At 38.1% G+C, this 25,848-nt stretch overlaps 1 protein-coding gene across 3 annotated transcripts in view; it reads right to left on the minus strand.

Annotated features, from left to right (window-relative positions):
- SEC24D (SEC24 homolog D, COPII coat complex component) overlaps window positions 1-25,848 on the minus strand; it is a 57,859-nt gene that overhangs the window by 19,864 nt on the left and 12,147 nt on the right. For all 3 annotated transcript variants that reach the window (XM_059826759.1, XM_059826760.1, XM_059826758.1), the window contains 4 exons: window positions 22,885-22,996; window positions 21,431-21,558; window positions 3,340-3,478; window positions 1,498-1,613 (listed from right to left, as the gene is read on the minus strand). In XM_059826759.1, coding sequence (XP_059682742.1) covers window positions 1,498-1,613; window positions 3,340-3,478; window positions 21,431-21,558; window positions 22,885-22,996 — 495 coding nt within the window. The remainder of the gene's footprint in view (window positions 1-1,497; window positions 1,614-3,339; window positions 3,479-21,430; window positions 21,559-22,884; window positions 22,997-25,848) is intronic.

A 25,848-nucleotide genomic window follows, 5' to 3' on the forward strand; every position in this document is an offset into this window, starting at 1 on the left:
GGCGCACAATAATGCAAAACAGCTGTTATTTGTTAACATTTTTTGTAGCTGTTCATCCTTGTCATTTGATAAGCACAAAAGGAAATGACTTTTCAGTTCTGGTCTTAAACTGGATTTATAAAAGAATTAAACCTTTGCAACTTGGAGCAAAATGAAAAATGAATTGTAATATAACGTTAACTTTTGTAAAATTTAATGACTTAGCATTTCCAGCGCGAGTGCTGATTTCCTAAGAGATTTCTTTTTTGTAACATTCTAGTAAGTCTACGGAGGGGTCTTTGCAACAAGACGACAGACCATACCGGATGACTTATCAAAGAAACTCCCTGATTTAAGCTGTATGGCGAAAGCCACTGCACTGAAAGATGCATTGTGATGATGACTGCATCACACAGGGTTACACTCTGGAGTAGAGAAAAGAACTGTGAAAATGGCACAGAGCCATTCAGTACACGAGTTTTCAAAAGTTTAGCTGCCAGAAATCAGCAAAGCTTAACCGAGTTTGATGGAGCTACACTGGATGTACAGTGAGGATCCCACACTGTATTTCTGTAACGCCTCACTACAATTCTCTCCTGTTCTGGGGTTTAATACAGATTTCAGTAGAATTTATATAGGTCATCTCAGGGATTTCACTGGATTTTGGAGCAGTGAGAAAGCAGAATTAAACCTGTTCATTTTCTTCATACCAGCAATAATTTGATGGTCTGAGGAAGTTAGTGGTATCTACTTCAAGACTTTGTAGGATCCAGTTGCCTTTCCTAACCTTATAATGACCTCAGTTCCACTGACAGGAAGAAAACTCTGCCTGATTTCAGCAAGAACAGAAAAATATGTCCATACTGTGAACAGATGAAGTCACACTTGCAGTTTTCTAAAATGAGCTAAAGTTTGCAAAGTTTAAGTAATTTATGCTTTGGAAGTATCAAATACAGTTCTCTAATAACATCAACTACAAATATTTACAGTGACCTGAGTGGGCTTTAGATTAAGTTCTTCAGTGAGTTAATATTAGGAGACAGAACCCATTCCATTGTAACTGACTTACTGGTCAGAATACTCAAACCACTCTTGCCAGGAAAAGATTACAAGGTCAAATTCTCTTGCTACGGTTTTCAATCCTGGGAAGGCAATTTAGGGGTGTGTGTGTCTTCAAAATCAAGACATGCATCTAAAATGCAACACTGCATCAGAACGTCAACTACGTCCTCTAAACAGTGCAACATGCTAGCTAGGACCAAACGCCCCAGTTAAAGACTGGTGATCCATGACTTTTCTGCGCTGTTATTCTTACTTGCTAGTCTCATGCTCTGCACCACAAAAGAACAAAATGTAATATTGTAAGCTTAAATTCTCCGCATTTATCTGCATTTTCTAGAATGTTCCCGGACTCTGATATTCAGCTTACAAGTGCATTTACTCTACTGTAGGTATTTAAAGGATTTTGTTTGTTTTGACATAGAATTTCAAATTAGTTTGCATACTGGAAATACTCACTCGGCAATAATCCAAAGTAGCAACATATTCATAAGATCCCAGAGATAGCTCAGGCCTTTCATAGTGGTCTACCCGTCGGCCAATGTGGTCCAGATGTTGAAAGAAGAATGGAGGGACTAAAAGCCAACACAAGAGCAGGAAAAAAGCCATTTATGTTTTGGGGAGGAGGGGAACAACCCAACAACTTCTTTCAGCAGATGCAATGTACTGATGTAGGTTCCTCTGTTACTGGATCAAGGAAGGAGTTTAAACACTTACCCAGGTTACAATGTGGGGTTTTTTTCCCCCCACATTGGCTTAAAAAACCCCAACCAAACAAAAACCCACAACATTCTAGTAATGCCAGCTCCTTTTGTGTTTGGAGGATAGGGCATATTCCCCTATAAAGGTCCATTTTCTCCCACCTCTACACTGTGAGGCTTGAGTAGGTAAAAGTGACCCAGGTCATTTCCACAGGCAGGAGCCTGCAACCCCCAGGATACAGACTTAAGAGTGGCTATTTTGTTAGTAGATACAGTCTACTCACAGCTTAATTCACATCACTGGAGCCAGAGCTCTGCAGAGGGACAGCGGTAAAAACAGCACTTTCCCTAAAGCCTGTACTGCTTTATCCAAAAATACCACTTCACTGGAGATGGCTCGACAAGGTTCACAACCCTGGCCTACTGTACAGCAAAGTGCATTAGGTACATTATATTGGGAACCTTCTGCAGCTACAGATGAAAGGTGCAGAACTCCAAAGCATTAAGAAATCAAGTGGGTTTGCCACCAGCAATTTATATACAGCTAGTCTAATGGTTAGAGTCACATTGGAGAAGAGTCACCTCTGGATTTCAGCTCCTCTTTCCTCGATCAATATATATTTTTCACATTTTTGCCTGTAAAAAGTGTATGTGTGTGTGAGTGGGGGGATATCTACCTAGTTTTTTGACCATTTTTTGTCTTCATTAAAGTGTTTTTTAAGTGCTTTTCTGACTTGGATAAAAGACACTGTAGTAATACAAAGCATGATTTAAAATGAAACTGCAACTTAAATGTCTTAAAATGTTCACAATGCATTTAGTTTTCTCTTTATAAGAGTATAAATTGCTAAAAAACTATGAAATCTGTTATCTGCTAGGCTTCCACAAACATTTGAGCATCAGGCAGAAAAAAAGTTGGAACAAGTCTGTCAAGATTCACATTTCAGAGCTGAAAAGATTACTGTATTAGGGAAAGCACTATACTGCTGTAATCCAGCTGAGGAAATCCAACTTGATACAAATGTCTAGAAAGGCTAGTTCTGGCAAAGATTTGGGATTTAGCCAAGAGCACAAGAACAGTTATGAGTCACATGCAGCACACTTGAACAAATATGGCATGGTATCTTCTGTGAAAACCAACGCTTGTCACAGTAAGATTAATAGGTTATTTAACCATTGCATCCACAGTCATGGACAGGACTAGGCTAACATGGTTCTAAATATTTGGTTCTTGATGGACATTCAAATTTCTTAAAGAAATTCATTTTTTCCACACGAAAGTTGCTTTCAGTTAGCAACACAAGCAGCTTTGTATCCTGTTAACATAGTATTTTTAAATAAAGTTTTGATTGTATCAGACTGGACTTCATGAGTCAGCATGATTTTTCATACCTGCATTTTTTAAATTGCACTGAACAAATGTTTCTACGTATTTTTCTTGGGTAGTATTTTTTTTATTTGTGAAATAGGCATAGTTACTGCATCTCACTAAACTATTTTCTCATCAAGTCAGCAAGTCAAGGAAATCATTTTACAGATATGGTTTCTTTTTAGTTTTATGGAATTTGTATGAATCACAGATCAGAGAAACATCACTTACCCTCATTTATACAATTGCAAAATCCACACTGATATCTTCGTCCACCTTCAATAAACTGCATGAAGGGACACATATAAGCTTTGCACCGGTTGCATCGGATTGGTCCAGTCTCACCATGGTTCACGACATAAAGAGGTGTCTAGATGAAGAGGTACAAGAAGTTATAAAAAGCGATGCAAACTTGAAACCAAATAAAGTGAGCTAGAAAGCTACTGCTCAGATGTAACTCCTGTTAGAGATCACCTGATCAAGAGAGTGTTCATTGTTCAGCATTCACCTCAAACCTGCAGTATGGTTGGCTCAACCCCATAGATCCCCCAAGGGGCTGAATTTACAAGTTCACAGACCGTATTCTGACATTTATCAGAAAGAGAGTAAGGATTCACATGAAAAGCCTACAAAGTTTTAAAAGCATTGGAAGTTTAGGGCTCCAGGCTGATTTTCTCCAGCAAAGTGTTTCTACAGCGAAGAGAAATCTGCTGGAGTCAGGTATTTTGCCTTCTCCGTCAGACTGAGCTTTGCCTGAAGAAATCTATTGCTGCTCACCTATTGCGAACAGTCTCTCAAACAGGTATTTGCTAAGAAAGCTTCTAATATTTTGTCCTAAACGCTGCACCCCCAATGCTGCCATGTTACGTGCTATACTAACCTTTAAATGTTGTCAAGGTCACCAGCTAGGATAGGAGATTTAGAAGAAATACTAATATTTATTGAAGGAAAGTACATACAGCAAACAAATACAGTATCTCAAGCACTTGTCAGTTTAATTACACTGACCGTGCTTGCTTACAGCCTCTGCCAAAAACCACAGCTAATGGAAGACATTTTCCAGATGCCTCTTTCAGCAATAACTGTGCAGCAATTGAAAGATTCCTGTGATTATACTTAACGTTAGAAAAGGCATACCTGAAACCACTATAAAAATGGAAGTTTGCTCAATTATTTGTGAAACTCAATGTTTCATATTTTTCTTTTTTTTCTTACTCCCTTCAATCCTAACTAAAATCTCTGAACATAAGAATAAGAAAAGAAACCCAGAGTTTGGACACATAACAGATCTCTACAAGAGGAAAAATGCTGACAGTCTTTGAATGCTAAAACATTACCACTAGCATATTCACTTTTTTTTTTTAAATTATTCTGTCTCTTCTTACGGCATGAACATATTTCATTTATGATACCCTTTATCTTTTAATGGAGCATAAGTCTTTGAATACCTAGAAAATCATTTATGTCCTTCTAGCATTCACTGCTTACGTATATTTTATTGTTCATTTGTATTTTACAGAGACTATTTGACTCATTTATTTCTCCAAAGGTTTTAATGCTTTTTGACAATGATTTTAAACATACGAGTAGATTTTTACTATATGGATTTTAAGTGCTCCCTCCTGCTCCACTGAGATATTATTTTACTTTGTGTTCTTTCTTCTATGAAAATTGAGTTTAACACAAATTAACCAATAATGTCAGCTGGCAAACTATCAGGGTCATTTTTCAGACATGAAAGCCTTGGCTATAAAACCTGATCATCAGCCACAATCGCTTAATAAGTTTTAAAACTTCTGGGTTTTGTTCATTACTTGGCAATTTTCTGATTATCATTCTGCTGTATTAGTTTAACGAGGCCTGGTTCTGGTTTGCAGTTAATATTATTATAGTATCTGACCTGGTAGGGGAAAAAAACAAGACTGAAACAACTCCTGATGCGTTTATACACGTTGATTTAGTAATCTTAAACCTTGTTTTGATACCTTTAATGTTATCCAAGAGCAAAGAAAAATTACCTCCAAATGATCACACTTTGAAATACCAAAATTAAGACCTTTACATAAATATCATGAACAAGAACAATCAAAAAAATAAGTGAAGTTCAGAGCCTAGGTGTCTACATTCTTACACATATTTAATAAATTACCTTTTTAAAGTCAGCAGAAGTAAAAAAAATAGGTTTTTTTCCTTGTTTTTCATATACGGAGTGGAAATTTTAGTTTTCCCCTCCCTTTAAGTTTCTTTAAAAAAATTACTTATAACAAAGCCGTTTTTAAAATGTGATTATAGAGACTCAGTAGCCTAAGGGTTATGTTTGCAAAGACTTACAAGCATGTTTAACTTCATGCATTAAATGGTTGTCTTGAAGTCACTGAGACTATGTGCAGCGCATGAGGTTAAAACATGTGCTCAAGTCTTAAGAAAATGGTATCCACAGGCAATGTTCTGTAAACATGTACTAGGCTGGATTCTGTTTTGTCTTGCCCAGAGAAATAAAGGATGAAACGCCAATAAAATCATACTACAGAATTATTTTCTTTAAATAATTTAAAACATTACATCAATAATGAACATATCTAATAATAAAGCTATCTGTATGATAATTTCAGAATAAGCACTCAGACCGAAAGCATCAAAAACCCACTTCTTGATGTGAACACCACAGTTGTGAGAGAAACTTTACCGCAAAAAAGCTGAAATCTTCCAGGGCATTACACTGTAAGACTAGACATTCTATCCATCAAAAGAAATTCATTTCTATTTGGGTGTGTAAACCGCTATTGCATTTCCAACTGTCAAAATAACTTCTGGCAGGGTCAAGTAACTTTTTTTTAAAAAAAAGGTAGATTTCCATGGGAATGTACAAAGAGAAATAATACTGTACATGTATTAAAAAGCATAAAATAAAGTAATAAGTTTAAACTAATGAATACATAAAAGAAAAATGGTCATAAAAAAGACATGGTACTAAATGGGTAAGTCTTGTCTGATCTGCTCCACTCTCTGTAGATGTCACTGTATACCAGAAGATAAAGCAGAGATTTGTTTATGGTCCCACAGAAGTCAGTGGCAAACTCTCATAGGAGCAGGGGAATAAGAAAAAATTTTAAAAATCTCTTTGTTTTTTTTTATTTTAAACAAATGCAATACTCCTTTTTATTTTGCCTGTCCCCCTATAAAGTATCAGCATTTTATTTCTCTCCTCTCTTAAATCTCTACCAATAAGGGAATCAAGCTACATATTTACCGCAACTATGTAGACATTTGCTATACTTGCAGACTTGTTACGGCCTTACACGTCTCCTCGCCCGCATCTCTTCACAAACCTTTGTCCAATTTGCCTATTTGGACCACCTAATCGAGAACAGAGACGGACCTCACAAAAAGGAACACTTAGGTATTGATTGTTGGCATTCCAACACTATAAAATATAATTATTTCTCAAAACCAATGACTAAACTAATACTTGGTAGCCTAAATCTGAACGGGATGCATAAAGCAAAGCGTTTATCTAAGCCGAAAGAGTAGAGAGGCAGAAACAATCAGTTGTGCTGGGAGGAAGAACTATAGTTTTAGTTAAAGCAAAGGAGGATTGGGCAGAAGAGATGGAAAATGCTCTAACAGACCTGCATAAACTTTCCCTTCTCTAGAACCTCAGGGCCCTGATGGAGTGCAAGTCCTGAAAGCCGATCTGATAAACCGTAACTTATCCCACTATTAAGTCCAAATATAGCTGGGATAGCAGGAGTTTTATTTTGGAAATATTTCAGCAAGAACATCTCTCAGGAGTCAGAACAATATCACAAAGCAATAGATCGACATTGGTGGCACAGCTCCAAGATGAAATACATCCATAAAAATTTCCAAAGGGACTGTAACCTGCACTTTAAAGTCTGAGAAAGCTGAACTGCTATTGCTTGCTATAAAAATGAAGACCTGGCCCACTCCTGAGGGTTCCCTGTCATGCCTGCAAAGTATCACCGTATTCATATTGCAGGATCAGGGCCACAGCTGGAAATTATAAGTGTAGGAGTCAATGACTGTGATGCAGCTCAAGATCATGGCACATCTCTGGAAAGGCGTTCTAAAGAGAAAAATTCTAAGAGAGAGTCTGTCTCTGGAGAACAAGAGAGGCATACGCAAACACTGAAGAAAACTAGCCATTTATCACACAACAAAATAAAATATATACTGCATCTGTTTTCATTGCCAGACTGGCATATAAACTGGGCAGCAAGAAAACATTTTGTAGCTGTGCTGCAAGAGAAATCTCCAGATGTGACGGACACCGCACCCGTCTTTGCCTTTTCCTACCTATCACAGCCAAGGTGGATTCCTAGCCACTCCTTGACATAGACCCTATGAGAACAGTGACAAGTCTGCCTGAGGAGTGAGTTTTTGCCCTTAGTTTGACTCCACCATCCTTTAGGTGCATTTAACACCCCAGGACTGAAACAAGGGGAATGCTACCATATTGAAGAGAGGCCCACACAGCTTGCGAAGTCTGGCTACATCCAAGAGGAACACAAAAACTCTTTCTATGAGTGTAGTTTTCAGTTAGATCAGTGTCTCTATCACATCCTTACTCATTCCCACAAGAGGAATTTGCCACCAGTTCTTCTATACACTTTTGAAGAACATTACTGCTGGAAGACATGGAGGGTTACTCTACACACAATGTCATGTGTAGTATACAGCGTTACAAGTTGCCTTTTCAACCACAAATTATCTCAGGGGCAAACGGTTCTGAAAGCATGCCCCATGAAAACACCAGATTTAGGGGATCTAGGATTTCGGGACATGTTTAGATGAGGGCAATTTGTTTCAAAAGGAAGAGCATCTAACAGATTGGAGAGCTGCACAGATGCGTAACTCCTGATGACTTCCAATATGACAGTTCCTTAAAATTATACTCCATGATCGGCAGTACTACAGCAGATAAAATATTTTATACTTCTGATGTACAGCAAACACTAAACACTGTATTTGTATGGCTGATGAACAGAAAAAAAGACACAAAACTGCCAACTATTCAGTCCAGACAGTTCACTAAACAGAGAAGCTGTGCAGTTTGCGAAGGCAACAAATTCAGAAAGGCAGTGTTACTAGAGTTATTATTTACACTTACATTGATGCAAGTCTAATTATTAAAATATTCGTATGAGAATTTTAAGATACGCTATACAACATAACTTTCTAATGAACAGAGGAGAAGGCTGTCGGCCAAGTGCGGTACCACTGCCCCAAGTAAATCTCATGTTTAATCAGTATAGTAAAGACACGAGGAAAAACTCCTCCGGATAATCAAAGAGAATTTTGAAACGTTAACACTGATGTTTTTGGAAAAAAACCTAGGTCATGAACCAAACTGTCTCTGTTTCCTAGGACTGTTGAAGGGGTTTGTTGTCTTTTATTATATCATCATAGATTGCTTTTGAGAAAGATCAACCAGTCTACAAATAATCCCTTGGTTTTGAGTTGCTTTACTGATTCGCATTAAAATGTCAAGAAAGCATTTCCCTTTGTGATGTTCCTACTGTCTTTTATCAGAAGCCATTCCCTCTGAAGACAGAAATTATTTTGCTTATTCTTGGTTTTTAGATGTTGAACACTATCAGCCTCCTCAGCTGATGACTCAAGCCAGTTTGGACTACCTCCTCTGCAGGGTTCATAGCAGGTTCAAGTATTTTCCGTAACACAATCCTTTTTCATCTATCTATTTGTTTGTTTGCATAACTGCAGCACGGCTAAAGAATCAAGCACGTGATGCAGTATCTCTTGGCTCTATCCTGATTTTTACAGACATAAAAACACAAGAAGCATGTTCAAACCTTCTGGCTCAAAAACCCTCCAGACCCAGGCTGAACATTCACCTGCACACACGGCGGTGCAAAAAATACCGTGGCATGGTAGCTGAATTTCAAGTTGACACGGGACATGGGATATGATCCAGTGTGTACTAAAATAAACAGAAAACTAGTATTGATTTCAGTGGCTCATACCTCAGACTATCCTTGAAATCCTTACTCAGTATTCCCTTTTTACGGGAAGTATTGCAACTAACTGAATAGAGGTGACAGTGTGAAGAGTGTAAATACAGGCTACTCTATTCAACATGAGAAGGGTTTTACAAAGTTTGAGGATGGGGGAAAAATACATGTAATAATGATAAAATCCTGATGTAAGGAAACACCCAAATTAGCTAGTTTACTTCTTTAGAACTTCCGTATCACAGGTGACAGAAGAGGGGGGAGAGAAGAGACAAAAAAGGAAAAAAGTTTACAAGTTTACTATCTACAAGTTCTCCTGGTCACAATCCCAGACCAGGAATACCAAGTGTTAACAAGTCAGCACTCTCCAGCACTTCTCAGCTTTGAAGTGCTGACTGTTATTTGGATGAACAGAGATGCTGTATCTCAAGTGAAGGTCAGCAGCCAGGATTAACTGATGATATAAGCAGGAGCGTGAAATTGGATAATCAAGAAACTGTGCTGAACAACAGACTTCCAAAATGTTAGCACTTTAAAACAATCAGAGCTCAAGCAAGACCTGCCTCAGTCTAGTTTATACTCATCCTAGCAAGGGTGGGAGCTGGTGCAGAGGCCCATACACAAGAAGAGAACAAGGGAAGGTGCAAGAGACTGACAAAACTACCCTAGGACAGACAGTGCTGTCATCCTCATGTCGTTCCCTCCCTCCTTCCTGCTAGCAGCCCTGAGGGCAATAGGCATACATTCAATCACATGAGAGGACTCAGGTTCACGCCTGTACTAATCCACAGCTCGACTTCCCACATCTCAGCATCGCAGATGGTCCAGCGCTGCAGTCCTTGTCTGACTTTTTTAGGCATAATTGTCACACTAGCTGTAAAACCATTGAAAAATAAGACAGGCAAGTTTTAGAAAGCTTCTCTACAGAAATGGTAAGTAATAATTACAAGGGAGGTGGTTTAGCTTTGTTGATCACAGGAGTTTCACAATAAAACTAGAAGTTTGATTTTCAGTGACTTGTTTTCTGTCTGGCTTGAAATTCATTCAGCACAGAACAAAATAAAAGACATTTAGCAATATATTTTACAGAAGTAAATAGAACTCTTACAGACACCTCATTCAGGCATCATTTTTATTTTTTGCAGATCACTGCGGGAGCGCTCTAGATGATCTTCAAAACAGCAGACAGAATTTGGGCTCCTCATACTATTACTACTGGCGACTTCTTGACAGCCCCAGTCTCTTACATGTGGTATATGGTTACCTCAATGTTAGTTTACCCTAACATAAAATTTTTCAAGACTGCTAAATAAATGATAAATCTAACATTGCAGTTTAAAATACAGACACAGCCTATAACATACAAAGATAACGGGTAAATTGGCATATCAATCCTGGCTTAGAAGGTCGAAGACGGTTTAATGCAAACACAGTTGTGACCATTTCTAACATGCTCTAGAATATCCTCAGGACAGCCAATCAAGCAACACTCCAAATAGTACATGTGGAACATGTAGCTCTAGGTTTAGGGAACAAACATTTAAGTGTGTAAATAAATCTAAATGTAGAGTAGTGATCTCTGAAGCAACATGTCTCCTAGATCAAATTCTGCATCAGAAGAACATTATCAATGTTATTCATGTTTTTGTAGCAAGAACAAAACCAAAACTTAACTTTGGATTTCACGACCATTCTGGCCTGCTGGGCTATCATCAATTTTAGAGACCAAATACGTGGGGTTTTTTTCTTTTTATACGTACACATACACACACATATAGGTGGATAGACAGATGTGTGCGTGTATATATATCCGAGTGTGTATATACATATATATAATATTTTTCAGCATTTGAGAGAAAAGCCATTATTGACTTAAGATCATGCATGAAAGTCTGATGAATGGAGGGCTCCTTTCCTTCTCGAAAACCTGGAGTTGTTTCTCTTTTGTTAAAAGGCGTTACTGTGACTTTTTAAACTGACTACTCATGTTTGCATTCCTGAGAACTTCCTACAATAGGAACTCTTTTGCTCCTATTTTTGTGCAGCCAAACATAGTAAAGAAAGAAACTTTAATTAGAAAAAAGCATAGACAAGTTTAAGAGTGCTTTAATTGGAGGTGGATAAAATAGTTCTGCTTATCTGCAGGCCTTCTTGAACAATATTTATGAGTAAACATGCCTCTAAGGCTAATTAATTTATTTCCACTGAAATCAGAAAGAACTGGGTGTACTTAAAGTGTCATCCTGCATTCAAAAGCCACCTGCCACAGGAATACTCAGAAAGTATAAGGAGAATTTTTGCTACGTGAACAAAAAGCAGCACTGAATAGTCTCACCTCTGAAGCAAGGATATTTGGGATGAGTTTGATACCCTTTTTAAAAGTCAAGTCCCTTCTATGGTTTGTTTTGAAGGTCAGTAGAAAAACTAGCTGTTACTTCAAAAATACCACATCAGGTAGGAGTGTTCAGAGTCTCTCTTCCATGAATACTTTCACTACTATGATAGCTGGGATGCTTCAAGCAGACTCCAGAACCTCCAAACATTAATAATGTTTGCATGCAACCACCCTCCTCTCTTTTATTAACACCGAGCTATTGCTGAATGCCAGAAGTAAGGGGCTGTGCCGAACCGAGTTATGAGCTAAGCAATCCTGCGAAGGGCACAGACCTCTTCTCTTCCTCCTATACTCTAGGGCTGAGAAGGTAATGTACGCCCCTATTTAGCAAGGATGGATTACCCAATTCTGTTAAACACCATATGAAAAAGCAGCCCCCTCCACCTATTTCCTGCCCTACAAGAAGAAGAGCTTCCCTTCCCATAGAACTAATGAAGGGACATTCTGTAAAAGAAGACTTAGTCTCTCCTATTTTTCTACGGGACAGCATTAGAGCCTGCTATGATTAGGCCCTAAATGTAACCAGGTGCAATATTTGGTTGATACAAAAAAAATCCCACCCAACCACAAACACCCTCCGCAACATCAGTTTCCTATTCAACTTTAAAAAACATTTTTTCTATGTAATTACATACTTCACATGGTTGCGTCCAAAATACAATACTGCACTAATACGCACAGATAAGTAAAATACGTATAAACTGAAAATGCAGTAACAACACAGTTTGAAAAGCAAAGCACAAACTTTTCCTCCTGAACTTACTAAATACCAGTGTGTTCTGACTCTGTGAAGTTTCCAAGGTAACTGAGTAACATCCCTGATGGCTTAAGGTTAGAGCTTGCACAGCCTTATAATGTTTAATTTACTGCTGTTGCTATGATCAACTTTGGCCAGACAAACACCACTTCAGGAGAGCAACGTGCAGTCCGTAAAGGAAAATGCGCACACAGAATGGCAGATGCCATTCAAGCAGCTATTTCGAGTTAGAGGAATCTAGCGATAGCAAAAGTAATTTTTTACTTGAGTATCATTTTTTTTGGCAAAACAAATTATCAATATTGTTGGCCAGCTAATTAAGTGGCTATGAATGTTACTTTTTATTTCCCTTCTATATTTACTGTTGCTTAGTCAGGTTTTTCTTTTGCCATTACCATTCTGAAGAACAGTCTCCAACTTACGAGAAACTAATTACAACATCTTTAGACTGGGAAAATGCCTTTCTAAATTTCGAATTTGTAAAAAATTCATTAGGTTTACAATATGAATAAGGCTTATATAAATGTCAAATTTCAAGTCACTGTCCCCATCTCTTTCAGAATTACCTCCTTACCATAACAACAACGGTGCATGGAACAACATACTACAGAAGTTATTTTAAAAAGTACTCTTTAAGAGTATTTTAAAATGTACACTAAAAACAAAAAGGCAGAAAAAACTAAATCAGGAAATTTACTTGAACTAGGAAAAGCTCTGCTGCCAAAGCCTTTGCTAAATTTGGCTCTGAAAGTTCATTCTAGTTACAGAGCGCAGTTACAGCCCAACAGGCTAACAAAAAGCTTTCTCCTAGATGATGGAGTCTTGGGAAGCAAGCCAATTCCAAATGCTTTACTACCAAATGCAGACTAGCACGGGGCATACTCCATAAAGAAAGCCTCATCTAATACAGGATTTATGCACCCCTAAATTAGGCATGGTGAAACCTAGCTTACAGGCACTGGCCTCCAGAGTGATATAAAACTTTCTGGGTGAGGCACCTGGAGATGCTTGAGAGTTCTGGGCTCTCCATACCATGCATGGGAGAGTCAAGTACCCCAGAGGAGCTATGCAAAAACCCCAGACATTAACCTGGCACTACCTAGTTGAAAAAATTAAAATAAAAAATTGACAGGGTTACAAAGATTGTCAAATACCCATCCTGCTCCATAGTCCAGGCAGACTCAGAACCATAAGACCAGAATATCACAGTTCTCTCCCAAATGAAGTCATCAACAAGGATGCTTTAGAAATCGTTTTATTTTAATATCTGAAAAATGGAAGAAATAGTAGTGCTTAGGCTCACACTTACCAACGTGGTATACAGCAATCAGTTCAGGATACAAGTTTATGTTACCTGGACAGTCTCTATATGGATTGATTGTTCCAAATAGCTTGACAATGGAGTGGTTGTAAAAATACCAAGGCAGTCCTAAGAACAAGGAGGAATGTCTGGTAGCAAGACCCTATTCCAAAACTAACTGGTCTAGTTGTAATCTACAGTGTGGTATTGGTGCATGTGCTCTCTTTCTGGTCCACTGACTTCCATCTGTGGAAGTTTAAATGGAGGCAATGAACTCTTCTGTACCAACTGGCAAACAGCTTGGTGGTCAGCCCCCTTCTCCTGGAGGGTGCAAAAGCAGTCCAATATCGTCAGACTAAGTGTCCTAACTATTAAGTTATATCACACGTGCAGGACTTCTGCTCTCACCGTATTTTAGAAAAACATGACAACTAGCACAGATTACTTTGACAGTGTGCCCCAAAGACACTGACAAAAATCATTCTCTGCTGGATCTTGGACAATGCAGATACCAGAACTGCTGAGCATGCAAAGCAATCTGTCCCACTTACAATTAAGAGATAGCAAAATACTATGTCCTCACTGGTCAACAGCTGCTGATTTTGCTGTGGAGTACTCATTCGAAAGGAGGAAGTTTTTGTTACCTACACTGGAGAGAAGTCCAGTACTGTCAACAGACATGAAGCAATTTTGAATAACCTAGATATGAAGGGTCATATGAAGTCTACACAAAGGAAAAAGGTCATTAAACATTCAGTAAGCTCTGACATTTCATTTCCAGGAGTTGTGAATATGAAGAGGAATCTCACATCAAGTCCCAAGTACATATAGGGATTACAAAGTTACAAGCCAACACTGGAAGGGTGAGACATTTTAAAACAGACAGCAGGGCAAAACTGTGGTCAATCTCTCTTTCAGAACCTTTTCTTCAGAAAGTTTTAAGAAAATATAATCTTTTGATAGTTTTAAAAAAGCTTACTAGTAGTATGGACAATTTTACTGTCTAACCATGCAGTTCCTGTCTCAAAAGACTCACAGTGTGAAATTGCTGAACTGTACATAAAACTAATTGCTTACATAAGCTTCAGTGCCCAAAAGGAAAGAAGGCAGCAATACAAAAAGAAACTTTACAATGAACTTCTGGGTGATCCCAGAGCTACAGATCAGCAAGTCCTACTGCTACAGAAAGCAAATTGGTAGATACTACAATGGAGAAGAACATAAAAAGACACACAGATAAATAGGATATACAAAGGAAGAACTGATGTGGCTCTTGCAGAGCGATGTCATGACATACAGGTCTATTGAGTTCTGTCAAGAGTCAGCCACCATGCAGATAAGCATGACCTAGTAGATACAATGTATTTATTTTGAAAAAAGTATTTTGATAGAATCCCTCATCAAAAGCTCTTAAATTAGCTAAGCTCTCATGCAATATGGGACTTCTGTGAATAAGTTACTAAATAAAAGACTGAAATCAAAGGGTAAAATAAAAATTACAGTGGATAGATGTTATCAGCAAGCACCTCAAGGATCTGTTCTGCAGTCTGTGCTTTTTAACACAACCCTAATAGAAAGCAGCAGTCAGTAAGATGTTTAGTTGGAGTCACTTCGTATGGCCTACAAAATAAGCATTACTCACTCTCCTCAAACCAAAGGTCTGCATCAGCATATAACCACTAATAAATGCATGTGTCTATATAAAAATACGCTTCAAACTGAAGCTACAACCTGCTTGCCCTTCTTGCTAGCTACAGAATACAGACAGCAGAACCCGAGTCCCCACTGAGCACAGGGTAGATTGCAAGAGTGTGGGGATTTCCCCAATTCTTTGTATTTATTCAATATTTGAACGACTTATTTAAAATATAAAGGAGCAGACTTGGGGTCTAGAAGAAAAGTCGCACTCTGGTACCTGACTTTGTTCTCGAAACAAAAAAAAAATATTTATAACATTGCATCATGTGCTAGTTTTTCACCTCACTCAATTTTTAGCTTCTGCTAACCTTACAACTCTACCTAGGAAACCATACTATCATCCCTGTAAAAACCACACCTTTCCAAACAGCTCAGCTGCACTGGTCATCTAAGTTCGCTATTCTGAAAAGGTTAAATGGCTTTTAGCTCATGAACAACAGCATTTCTGAGAAGTAATTCCATTCCAGTTTTATCTTTTAACTAGTTAACTGAGGAGAAAATGAGAAGTGAAATATTAAATTCCCACCAATGAATATTTCTAAAAATAATTCAAATAAATAGGAAAGAACATGGTAGAGAATGACGACACAAAACTACTAAGGAGCAAAGAGGAAGGTAATTTAGATATTTAAATATTTAAAACTACAGATAATTATTCGGAGTTGTTTATATTTGCCTTTACAACATGAAATACTCTTTTAACTACCTTTTGTTAGCAAGTAGCATTAAATGTTAGATCAAGATCACATGGTTTATTCCGGCTCTGGAAACATTCATACATCTCCAAAACAAATTCATGTAGGGCTGGGTCTATGATGATAACTGTGAGAGCTGGTTTATTTTTATAGACTGTTGCTAAAGCACTGGTGGACTAAAAATAAGTTCTGTCAAACAATGATACTGTATTCTCAATCTATAACAAACAAATACTTTCCATAGATCATCCAAATCAGGAGAGTGCAAATGAACTGTTATTTTTCAGAAATAATAAATAAGGACTTGGTAAAGATAAGATTCAGAAATGTCTAAAGCTGTTAAGACACTAGGCAGGGAGGAGGGTGAGGCATGAATGTCTTAACAGCCTTTGTTTCGAATGATATATCGCATACCTGTAATGTTCACTAGTTTATAATCTTCTAGATTAGCTGTACGTTTTTTGTAGTAATCTTTGAAAGACTGCGCACCCTCCGTGGATTTTGCCCTCTAACTTTCAACTTGAAGGTTTTTCTGAATAAATCCATTTCACTTGCTCTGCTCTTCTGAAGCTCAGTGCCTATATACCAAGTGTTGCTAACTTAGCTGCTCTTGGAATATCAAACATAACCCTACAACGATCTCTACTGAATGGTCTCTACTTACATCTTAAATTTGCTCTCACTTGTGATTTAACATTACTGAAGTAAAGCCTCCTTTGTGAATTTTTCTCCAGCCTGGCTAGTTTTACTATTTGAATTTTGATAATGGCTTCTCTAGAATATTTTCATTGTGCAGTTTTACTAGGTTACATGTGAGCCCCCGAAATCCTGCATCTTAGCTGCATTAGATCTTTCTTGCTCATTCAACTATAAATTGTTGTGGAGTTGAGCTTTCCTCTCTTGATGTGAAGACCGATATTGCAGCCTACTGGTACAGGTATATTTTTATGTCTTGCGTTGTATTCATTTATGTTGGCCTTGTGTCCTCTCCACTCAGAATTTCCACCAGACTTCTAGATCCTATGGAACTTCTCAGACACAGTACTACTCCACCAGGTCTCAATTGCCTGGGGAGTTTTTAGCAGGTTATATAGCACAGCACTTCATCTTTCCATTCCACTACATTTCTGTAATGTTGTTCCTTCTCACTGCAGGAACAAACCCTGTTTATTTTGGGGTCCCCCCCAAACACATTACACTTAGTCAAAGACATGCATGAGATCTTTTCATTTAACATCCTTACCTAGCACCATGATGATTTTACTTTGTGTTCTTATTTTCTCCTACAAGGATAACTTGTATCCCATTCTTTACTGGAAATAGAGCTATCTGTTGGACATGTCTTCAACAGATGCCGGGTTCAAGTTTGTGTATTTCTCAGCTCCTGACAGTTTTTTTCCCAGACCTTAGTTAAAAAAATTTTTTATTTACTTTGTATGCTAACATTCCCACTTCACTTTTGGAGATGGGACACCAGCTCCTGTGTGTAGACATTCCACTTTCCCCAGAAGAACCCACAATGACTAATGAACTTAAATCTCCTTTTCACACATGCTGAAATCCCGAATTCTCTTTTTCCAGGTTGGACCTCCAAACTGGAGGAGTATTTCTGAGAAAACTACTGTTAAGTCACTGGACCTCAACTTTTTATTTGAAAGCTCCCAGGATCTTTTATCCCCATCTCCCTGCGTTCTTAGTCAAAGGAAACAAATCCTCAAAGCTCCATTTCCAGTTGACTACTGTTTCTATCAATGCAATTGACAGCTTTTTTTAAAATTCCGTACAGACATTAATTCCAAAACTTCAGCGAGTGTTCCAGGCTCTGTCAGCTGGAGCACTATTGATTCTTCAGAGTAAAATCTGAAAGGAGAGATAAATGAAAAATATCTAATTGGCAGAACAAAATGCTGCTAATCTGCAGAAGCTACAGTAAACTCCAAACAGAATTTCTCTCATAGGATCTTCTTGTCAATGAGTAACAGGAACAAAACAGATCTGACAGCAAAGTGATACCTATCATCTCCACTACACACGTCTCTGCCAACTCTGAGACACCACTTACCTTTTACCCACTTACTCCCTCCTATGCAGTTGCTTTAGATGAAGAATCTCTCAGGCACTCTTTCCTGGCTGCCTGCACAGCCAAGAACAGGTCAACACTTTGCTCTGATGGTCAAAGTGTAAATAAGGTCTATACAATTGTGCTCTCCCTCTCATACACATACCTCATTCTACCAGTGTCAGTAGTCTTAGCTATTTCATTGCTTTTTAACTAAATTTTTACTGCAGTTCAGACTACACAGTGCCCTACACAGTCTCGCATGGATAGGAGAAAATACGATCTGCAGTTCTCTTGATATCATTTAGGTCACCTGGACAGACCATAATGCTTCGTCAATGCAAAAAACAATCCTCTCAACGAATTAAAATCCACACTCAGGATTGACTTCCAGAAAGGAAGAACAAGCCAGCTAAAGACTGCACTGAATCCTCATATTATTTGGAAATGGGAGCAAGGTAAGGTTTTTCCTTTGTTTCTAACTGTTTTAGTACAGTAATGGCATAGGGAAAAAAAAAACCAGACAGGAATTCTATGGCAACAGACCACTGAAAATGCAAATACATTTTATATACTATTTTAAATTCATCCTCAACTATAAGTGATGTTCAAAGCAAAATACCAATTAATTAAGAATTATATTTATGGAACACTCATAAGTCTATTAGTCACCTGAATGACCCTGATAGTCCATAGCTTTTAAAATATGGCTTTACTAACACAGAAAGGCACGGTCTATGTAATATGCATCATAATGGATTATGTATACTGTGTAGATTTGCTGAAGTCCTTACAGTTCAAGTGAGATAGTTCAGTTTCTCAGCTGTTCCTAACCATATTACCAGCTACACAAACCATTTGTGGCCATTTCACATCCATGGTCCACTAAGCTCTTGTAGACATTGCTTTTCCTCCTCCTCCTCCTTTGAAAAGAAACAGAACTGAAATTCTCTGGGTGCTAACACTGAGTATATTAGAAATGGCAGAAACAAAAAGACATATCTGCAGCTGAAGCTGCAACAAAGATGAATGAAGAGAAACTATTAATTAAAAGGCTAGAAGAAAAAAAAAATCATTAAACAGTTACTATGTAAAACATGCTGTTTATCAAGAGATAAAGAGATTAGACAAGATTCCCACTTTGTACTGAGCTCTGTAACATGTGATGAGCATCACCTGTAGGCATTATTAAAAGGCACTATCCATAAGATAGGCTAGATGTTCTGAAACAAAGAACATTCTGTGCCTTGCAGTCACTAGTTCCAAGCAGAATGCACCATACTAGGAAATTCAGAAACACACACAAGCCCCTGAACGTATTTTACCTCTATAAAAAGCCCAGTTCTTTCAAATTAAGTGGCTTTGCAGAATTAAAGTCATTATAAATCCCATATGGAAGACCATTTTTATTAGAAGATCTTAAGAGTGAGATCTTATTTTGGCAGCAGCAGTGAAGACAAAGGGCACAGGCAAGCCTCGGAAAAACTGCCTCAGCTAAGACTGCCCAGCGCTTCCTACTGTAACACCACCTCTTCGGTTCTTATAACTTTACCAAGCTATAATTGTTCAGACTAAAATTTTCCATGCTGGACTTTTGCCAATTTTGAAAGACATTTTTCAGAGTTTTTTTAGCCTCTTCCAAGAAAGAGGCTAGGGAAAAATACACTGCTTTTTACAGATTAAGGAATTCCACTGACCTTTCCAACAGCCTGAGAACACTAACACTTCAGAACTGGTGGGTCACCGAGTACATCTTTTTGCCAACCCTGGGAAAACCCTCCTGAACTTAGCCAAGTACAAGTGTTTGTACATACTGCTAATTTATGTATGCAGAAGAGATTTAGATTTGAGCAACTCATTGATCACCCTATCCAAACACTATGCTGGAGACAGGGAAGCCATGCATGTGGGACATAAATGACTAGAGGCAGACAAAGTGAAAGATGCACAAATGAAGAGCCAACATGAAAGCAGAATCGGTAAGTGCCACCTGGGCACAGAAACTGGGATAAAGGGTAGTATAGAGTAAAGGCTGGCTGGCAAAGTGAAGGGGTGGAGAAGCAACAGCAGGAGTTTCATCTAGGAGAAAATGCAGGGAGGCAACAAGCCAAGTCTGCATATTCCCCTCAAAAACTGGAATGAAACCCCACATTGCTGTCTAGCAGACAAATGGTGAGACTCAGTATCTGCAGAACTGTAAGTAATACATCCTATTTCCCGGTGGACTGCAAAGAAGGTAACTACATATTACCCTGCTCTTAATTCAAACTATAGAGGTCTGTTGGATTGGAAGTTATCCATCCTGATAAAGAACAACATCTGGTTTTTTCCAACATCTTTTTCATCTGGTTTTTTCCAACATCTTTTTCAAAAAACCCTAAGAATTTACAAGTAATAAGACAAAGTTAAAGAAAAATCAAAGACTTCAAAACCAAACACTGAAAGTCTTTGCAATTTTAATTAGGCTTTTCTGTACACGCTTTTTATGAGGAGTTTTTGAAGATGCAATCATATACTACAACTTTCATGAAATTCCTGGTTTTTTCCCAGCAAACAGCACTCTGAAAGTAAATTAGTGCAGCACATGAAAAGGAAATGCATTCTGCAGACCTTTGTTGCAGAATTCAGAAGCTGTGCAATGGAGGAGGCAGGAGCTGAAGAACAAGAAAGATGATCCTACAGATGATGCAGCTAAATGTTGCACTTGAAAACTAGTTTTATCCGTGCTACTGATAAAATCCCTTGGGGATGCCAGGAAATCTGGGTAACTGCCTTAAGGCCACAGGATACTGCCAATCTGCAGAAATAACTTTGCAGAAGAACCAGGGATATGTTTGGAATATGAAGGGCTATTAGAGATAGTAATGTGAGAAAGTGAATTGAATAGGTGAGTACCTCCAGATGAGTGCCAAAAATGGGTGGTTACACTTGTCTTCTTTCTATGACTCAGCTCATCAAAGTAGAAAACACCATTATCTTCCCAGTTTGTTGTGAAATTGAATTATTTTGTAAACGACTAAATGGAAAAATGTCATTCTTTGTATGTAACTGTCCACATCTTAAAATTAACTTGATACAATTTGTGGTCATCCTCTTTTAATGTCTCAGCCTAAACCTACGGAGTTCCAGCAGAGCAAGCAACTGACAAAGCTGGCATAAACTAGAGGCAGCTGGGGGAACACAAGCAACCTAGTGGTTCAGATTACACAGTCATCACTCTTGTACCATTTCTAAACAAAGATTTTTATCCCTTGAAGTTGCACCATGGCCCAAGTGCATCTCATAGTCTTCTGCCATCTCTCTACTGTCTTACTCCTTCACAATCAGAGGTAAAACACTCTCACCCCCAACCCAATCAGAGAAGAGCAAGTCTGTAATATTTAGGAGACAAAACCACATAGGACTAATATTCAGTTAGTCCTTACCTCATTTGGTGGAACAGTAGCAAAAGGCTGGATGACAGCTGCCAGTGGAATGCGAGCCTGTTTGGCCATATCTGAAGACGATGGGAAGCAGTAGGTAGTACATCGGATATAACGAGGGCTGGCGTGGCCTAGAACACCCAACACAGCATGCAGAATGAAAGGCTGTTAAAAGGAACCCACCTATCCCAAACACAAACCAGAAAAATCAAAACAACAACAAAAAGCAACAAGCACATATACTAAGTTTAAATACATGGCGTCTTTACTCCTATGCAAGCTTCTGCCCATCTCTCTTCTTTATCTGTCAGCCCATTGCCCCTCCCTGTGGTTAAATCTTTTCTTGCTGTTTAAGCTTAAAGCAGATATTTAAACACATTGAGAAAAAAAACCCCACAATTATTTGCAATACGAATCTCAATAGAGATTAGTTTGAAACATATTGTATCTAAGATCTTAAAAGAAAATAATATGGATGTAATCCCCAGTGGAAATGTCAACGCTGTATATAAAGAAATGCTGCAGACTGATGCCTACTGTTAAGAATGAGCTAGCTCTGATTCAGAAAATAGTATATCTGTGTTAACACCACCATGCTCATTTACCTTGCAAAATACAGTGTGCTAAAATCACCACACCACTTCTTGTAGCACACTTAGCTCAGTTCCCTCAATGAGAAACTGTGCTGTGCACTGCAGACAAGAGCACTGAAAGGCAACCAGAGTTCAGAAATCAAGCTGCAGCTCTGCTCAGTTTCTTGAAAGCAATTTCTTTGTTCATCAGAACTGCATTACCCCATTCTCAGATAAAGCCCAAAATTCTTGACGTGTTTGTATGTTTTACACAGTTTATGCAAGCACTGATAAATTAATGCTAGACTAAATGATACCATCAGTTTAATCTGTATTAAAATATCAAGTCTGCTGTCAAAAGCAGCACATGGAATATTATACTTCCAGGTTCTAGGCAGTGGCAAAGACAGATACACTGACCAAAGGAAAAAATTAAGTCAACTAGACAGCTTGTATGCTGCCCCTATCCCTTGAATAGAATTTTTCAAAATTCATATCTGAAAGCATAACAGTGCTAGTCTCATTGCTTCTTCTAGTGTCCATCTTTAAAAATTTCAGAAGAATCCAAAAAGGATTTTCAAGTTGAAATTTAAAACCTTGAAAAAATTTAAGTTAAAAAGAAAAATTTTCTCAACTACTCATATTATTTTAAAGGTCAGGAAAGGTAGAGAAGGCATTAACCCAAAGTGTAAGAATTCAACTCCCATTTCCACCCCCCACCCCGCTTCTTTTTTTCTTTAAAGGGAGTTTCCCATTTCATGTCCAATTTACAGTAAGGAGCATCATCTTCAGATGAGAAATTTGAGAATTTAGTCTTTCTTTTTAACAAAAATTATATTTGATTTCACCTAGAAAGACTCCCAAATCAGTAACAAGGACACTTACCTTGGTCTTGGATTACGCAGTCTGTGGTGACAAGAGGGGGAACCTGTCCTCTTGTGTTTGTAGCATAGATCTGCCCTCCCCTAGAAGCCTTATCATTTTCAATTACTTGAATCTGATGAATAAGCAAGAACAGTATGAGAAAGGTAAGCCATGCATTCAGTTACACTCATAAACAGTTACTCTAACATCTACACCAAGTAACACTACTGACATTGTCTTATACACAGGTGCTTTAAACCCAACACAATACAGGCTTCCGGGACACTTAACAACTAGAAAATGATGCACACAGCTGAGCAGTATAACTCATTTACAACTGCAGTTGCCTGTTGGAACTCAGGGGTAACACTACACATTGGTGTGGATAAGACCTATATACAGTGAACAAACAAGTTGTTTAGAGTAAGTATATTGACTGCTAGGAGGACAGACCTTTTCAGGAGAGGCTAGCCAGCAAACTGAGGAGCGTGATGGTATAAGTAAGTCCTTGTTACCGAATCTGGCCTTCCATTCTCCCAGATCAAACTGAAGTGCAAGGCTGCATCACCTTACTCAGATGCTATATATACCAGGTTATCTCTTGTATGACCATAGTTGTGCCAGCTGCTGTTCTTCATAAATGAATATACAGGTAATTGATCAGATTGCAACAGTGGGAGGGGTTAGCCCTCATTCCTCCTGATGAGGCTCCACGCACAGAGTGGTTCAGAAATAAACAATAAGCTACATAGTAGATCACCTTCCTAGCTGAGCTATATTTCAGCACTGCCATTTAGAAAGCAGCAATTTAAACTCCTGAGAAAAGCCTTGTTGGCCATTAGGTAGTATTTCAACACTGCAGCTCAGGGTTTTCATTCTCTAGGTCAGACTACCATGTTGTGAGCTTCCTCCTAGAAAGAAAGTAAAGGAGAGCAATCACAGAAATTTTTATTAACGCGAGGCAGCTCTGATAACATACAGATTTACTCTGGTTGAAGCCTAGTTTATAGCAATTTACAATGTAACACCATGAAACGCTCATGAAGCTGGCTTTACTACTGAACAAATTCCTTTCCCATACACTTCCTCCCCTGTCACTTCTGCCACAGTCCCTCCCTCCTGTTTGATACTTTTCAGGATATAACTGAAGTTATATAAAACTGTATTTTGTTCCACACCATAAACCTGATTGCTGAGATGATACCATTATTCCTCTTCTTCCTTCAAAGAAGCTATCTTTTCAGCAATCTGGTTTAGAGTGTAGCTGAACAGCTGTGAGAGGCAAGAGGAACGACACAGGGAATTTCTGAAACTGGCTTTGCCACTGCTGCTGGTATCCCATGGAATTGTATCTTTACACTGCACATGAATTTCTAATAATAGCTAGGGAAGTTCAGAAGCCTCTGTTGGAAAGCAAACAGAGAAGAAAAACAAAATTATTCGCATAGAGTCTATTGATCATTGTCCAAGAGTACTTCCTAACACACTGGAAATAGTCTGGGGCCTGTAATTTTTTTTTTTTTAATTAAGTTTGTGTATTGCAATTTAAATATACAATACACTCCTCAGAGAACTTGTTATATCTTCTGCTTGATGACTTTTCCCTGACTCCTTGGCTTGTATACTTATTGCTAACTCTTGCATTAGAAGGAAAAAGGTTTTGCTCTAAAAAGATCCACTGGCTGAAGAAAGCAAACCACTTTCAGACTTAGCTCTGCAAAGGATCACCGTATCATGGTATTCTGCAGTTAACTGACCTAAATATATCACTGTTCTTGGAAATAATTGTTGACAAAGCCCAGATGCTAGTTTTCATAGATGTTGTCAGAGCACGTATCAACCTCTACCATATGTAAGAAAAATATAAATCAACAATGGCTACAGATAAGAAGTAAATTCATCTGGCAACACTACTGTAATTATATAATGTAAATATAACAAAAGAAATACACATGGTCATACTTATTCCTCATTCTGAATTAGCTTTTTGCCCTTTACAGACGTTGACCCAGATCATGTTTTTTTTAAACATGTCATTTTGATCCTCTCTGTGCTGCTTAAACAAACCTTTTAACCTATTTTAACATCGCTGTCATAGTCAAGGCTGTTTATTCTACATGCGTAATTGAAACAAGACATCAGTCCATGCTTTCATGCCAGACCTCCTTCTCCTCCCCTCCCCCCCTTTTTTTTTTAATTAGATAAGACCATTTTATCCTTCTTATGTAAAAAGCACCATACTGAAACACTAGGAATGATTGACCTATTAAGGGCATTTGTTAATTATACAGACACTCAGGATGGGGTTTTTTGGTTGGTTTTTTTTTTGTGTTGTTGTTTTGTGTTTGGGTTGTTTTTTTTTTTTTTTTTTTTTTTTTTTTTTTTTACACAATGGTTTTCAGTTACATTTAACTTGAAAATTGCCTTTAACAGAGGCAATTGCAGTTGTTACATTAAGCTCTAAGTGATTATCAACAAGCATTTTTCCAAAATTCTGGGAATTTTGCCTCAAAACCATCACTGGATAAAACAAATAATCTTTTCTAGAAGGAGAAAAGAATATGCCAATTTAAGGAAACACGGCTGCTCCCTACTAGACAGTGTCAAGCTTTTACACAAATGCTTTTCCATCATCTCAGTGAAACACAAATTCCTTCCTGCACAGCAATACTGTCTCAGCAGAGAAGTGAAAGATTCCTTCACCCAGACTAGCTTACAGTGTGGTGGTTAATCCATTTTTTTAAGTAGAAAGTTCTAGGTCAAAGGTCCAGGACACAGCCTGCTTCAAGATTCCCAACTCTCTGAGGACCTTTTGACCTGTCCGGATGATTGACAGAACCAGTATAAATGTGCGCAGCAGAATGTGTTTTCCCCATGAATTCAGCACATTTTCTCCCTCTATTTGAATCAGCTGTTCCCAATAAAGAAGTTAAATGCAGCCTTCACCTGACTAGCTATTCCTTTGGGTAACAACTAGACTACTTT

This window comes from Gavia stellata, chromosome 19 (genome assembly GCF_030936135.1).
Source record: "Gavia stellata isolate bGavSte3 chromosome 19, bGavSte3.hap2, whole genome shotgun sequence".
In the NCBI taxonomy this organism is placed as follows: domain Eukaryota; kingdom Metazoa; phylum Chordata; class Aves; order Gaviiformes; family Gaviidae; genus Gavia; species Gavia stellata.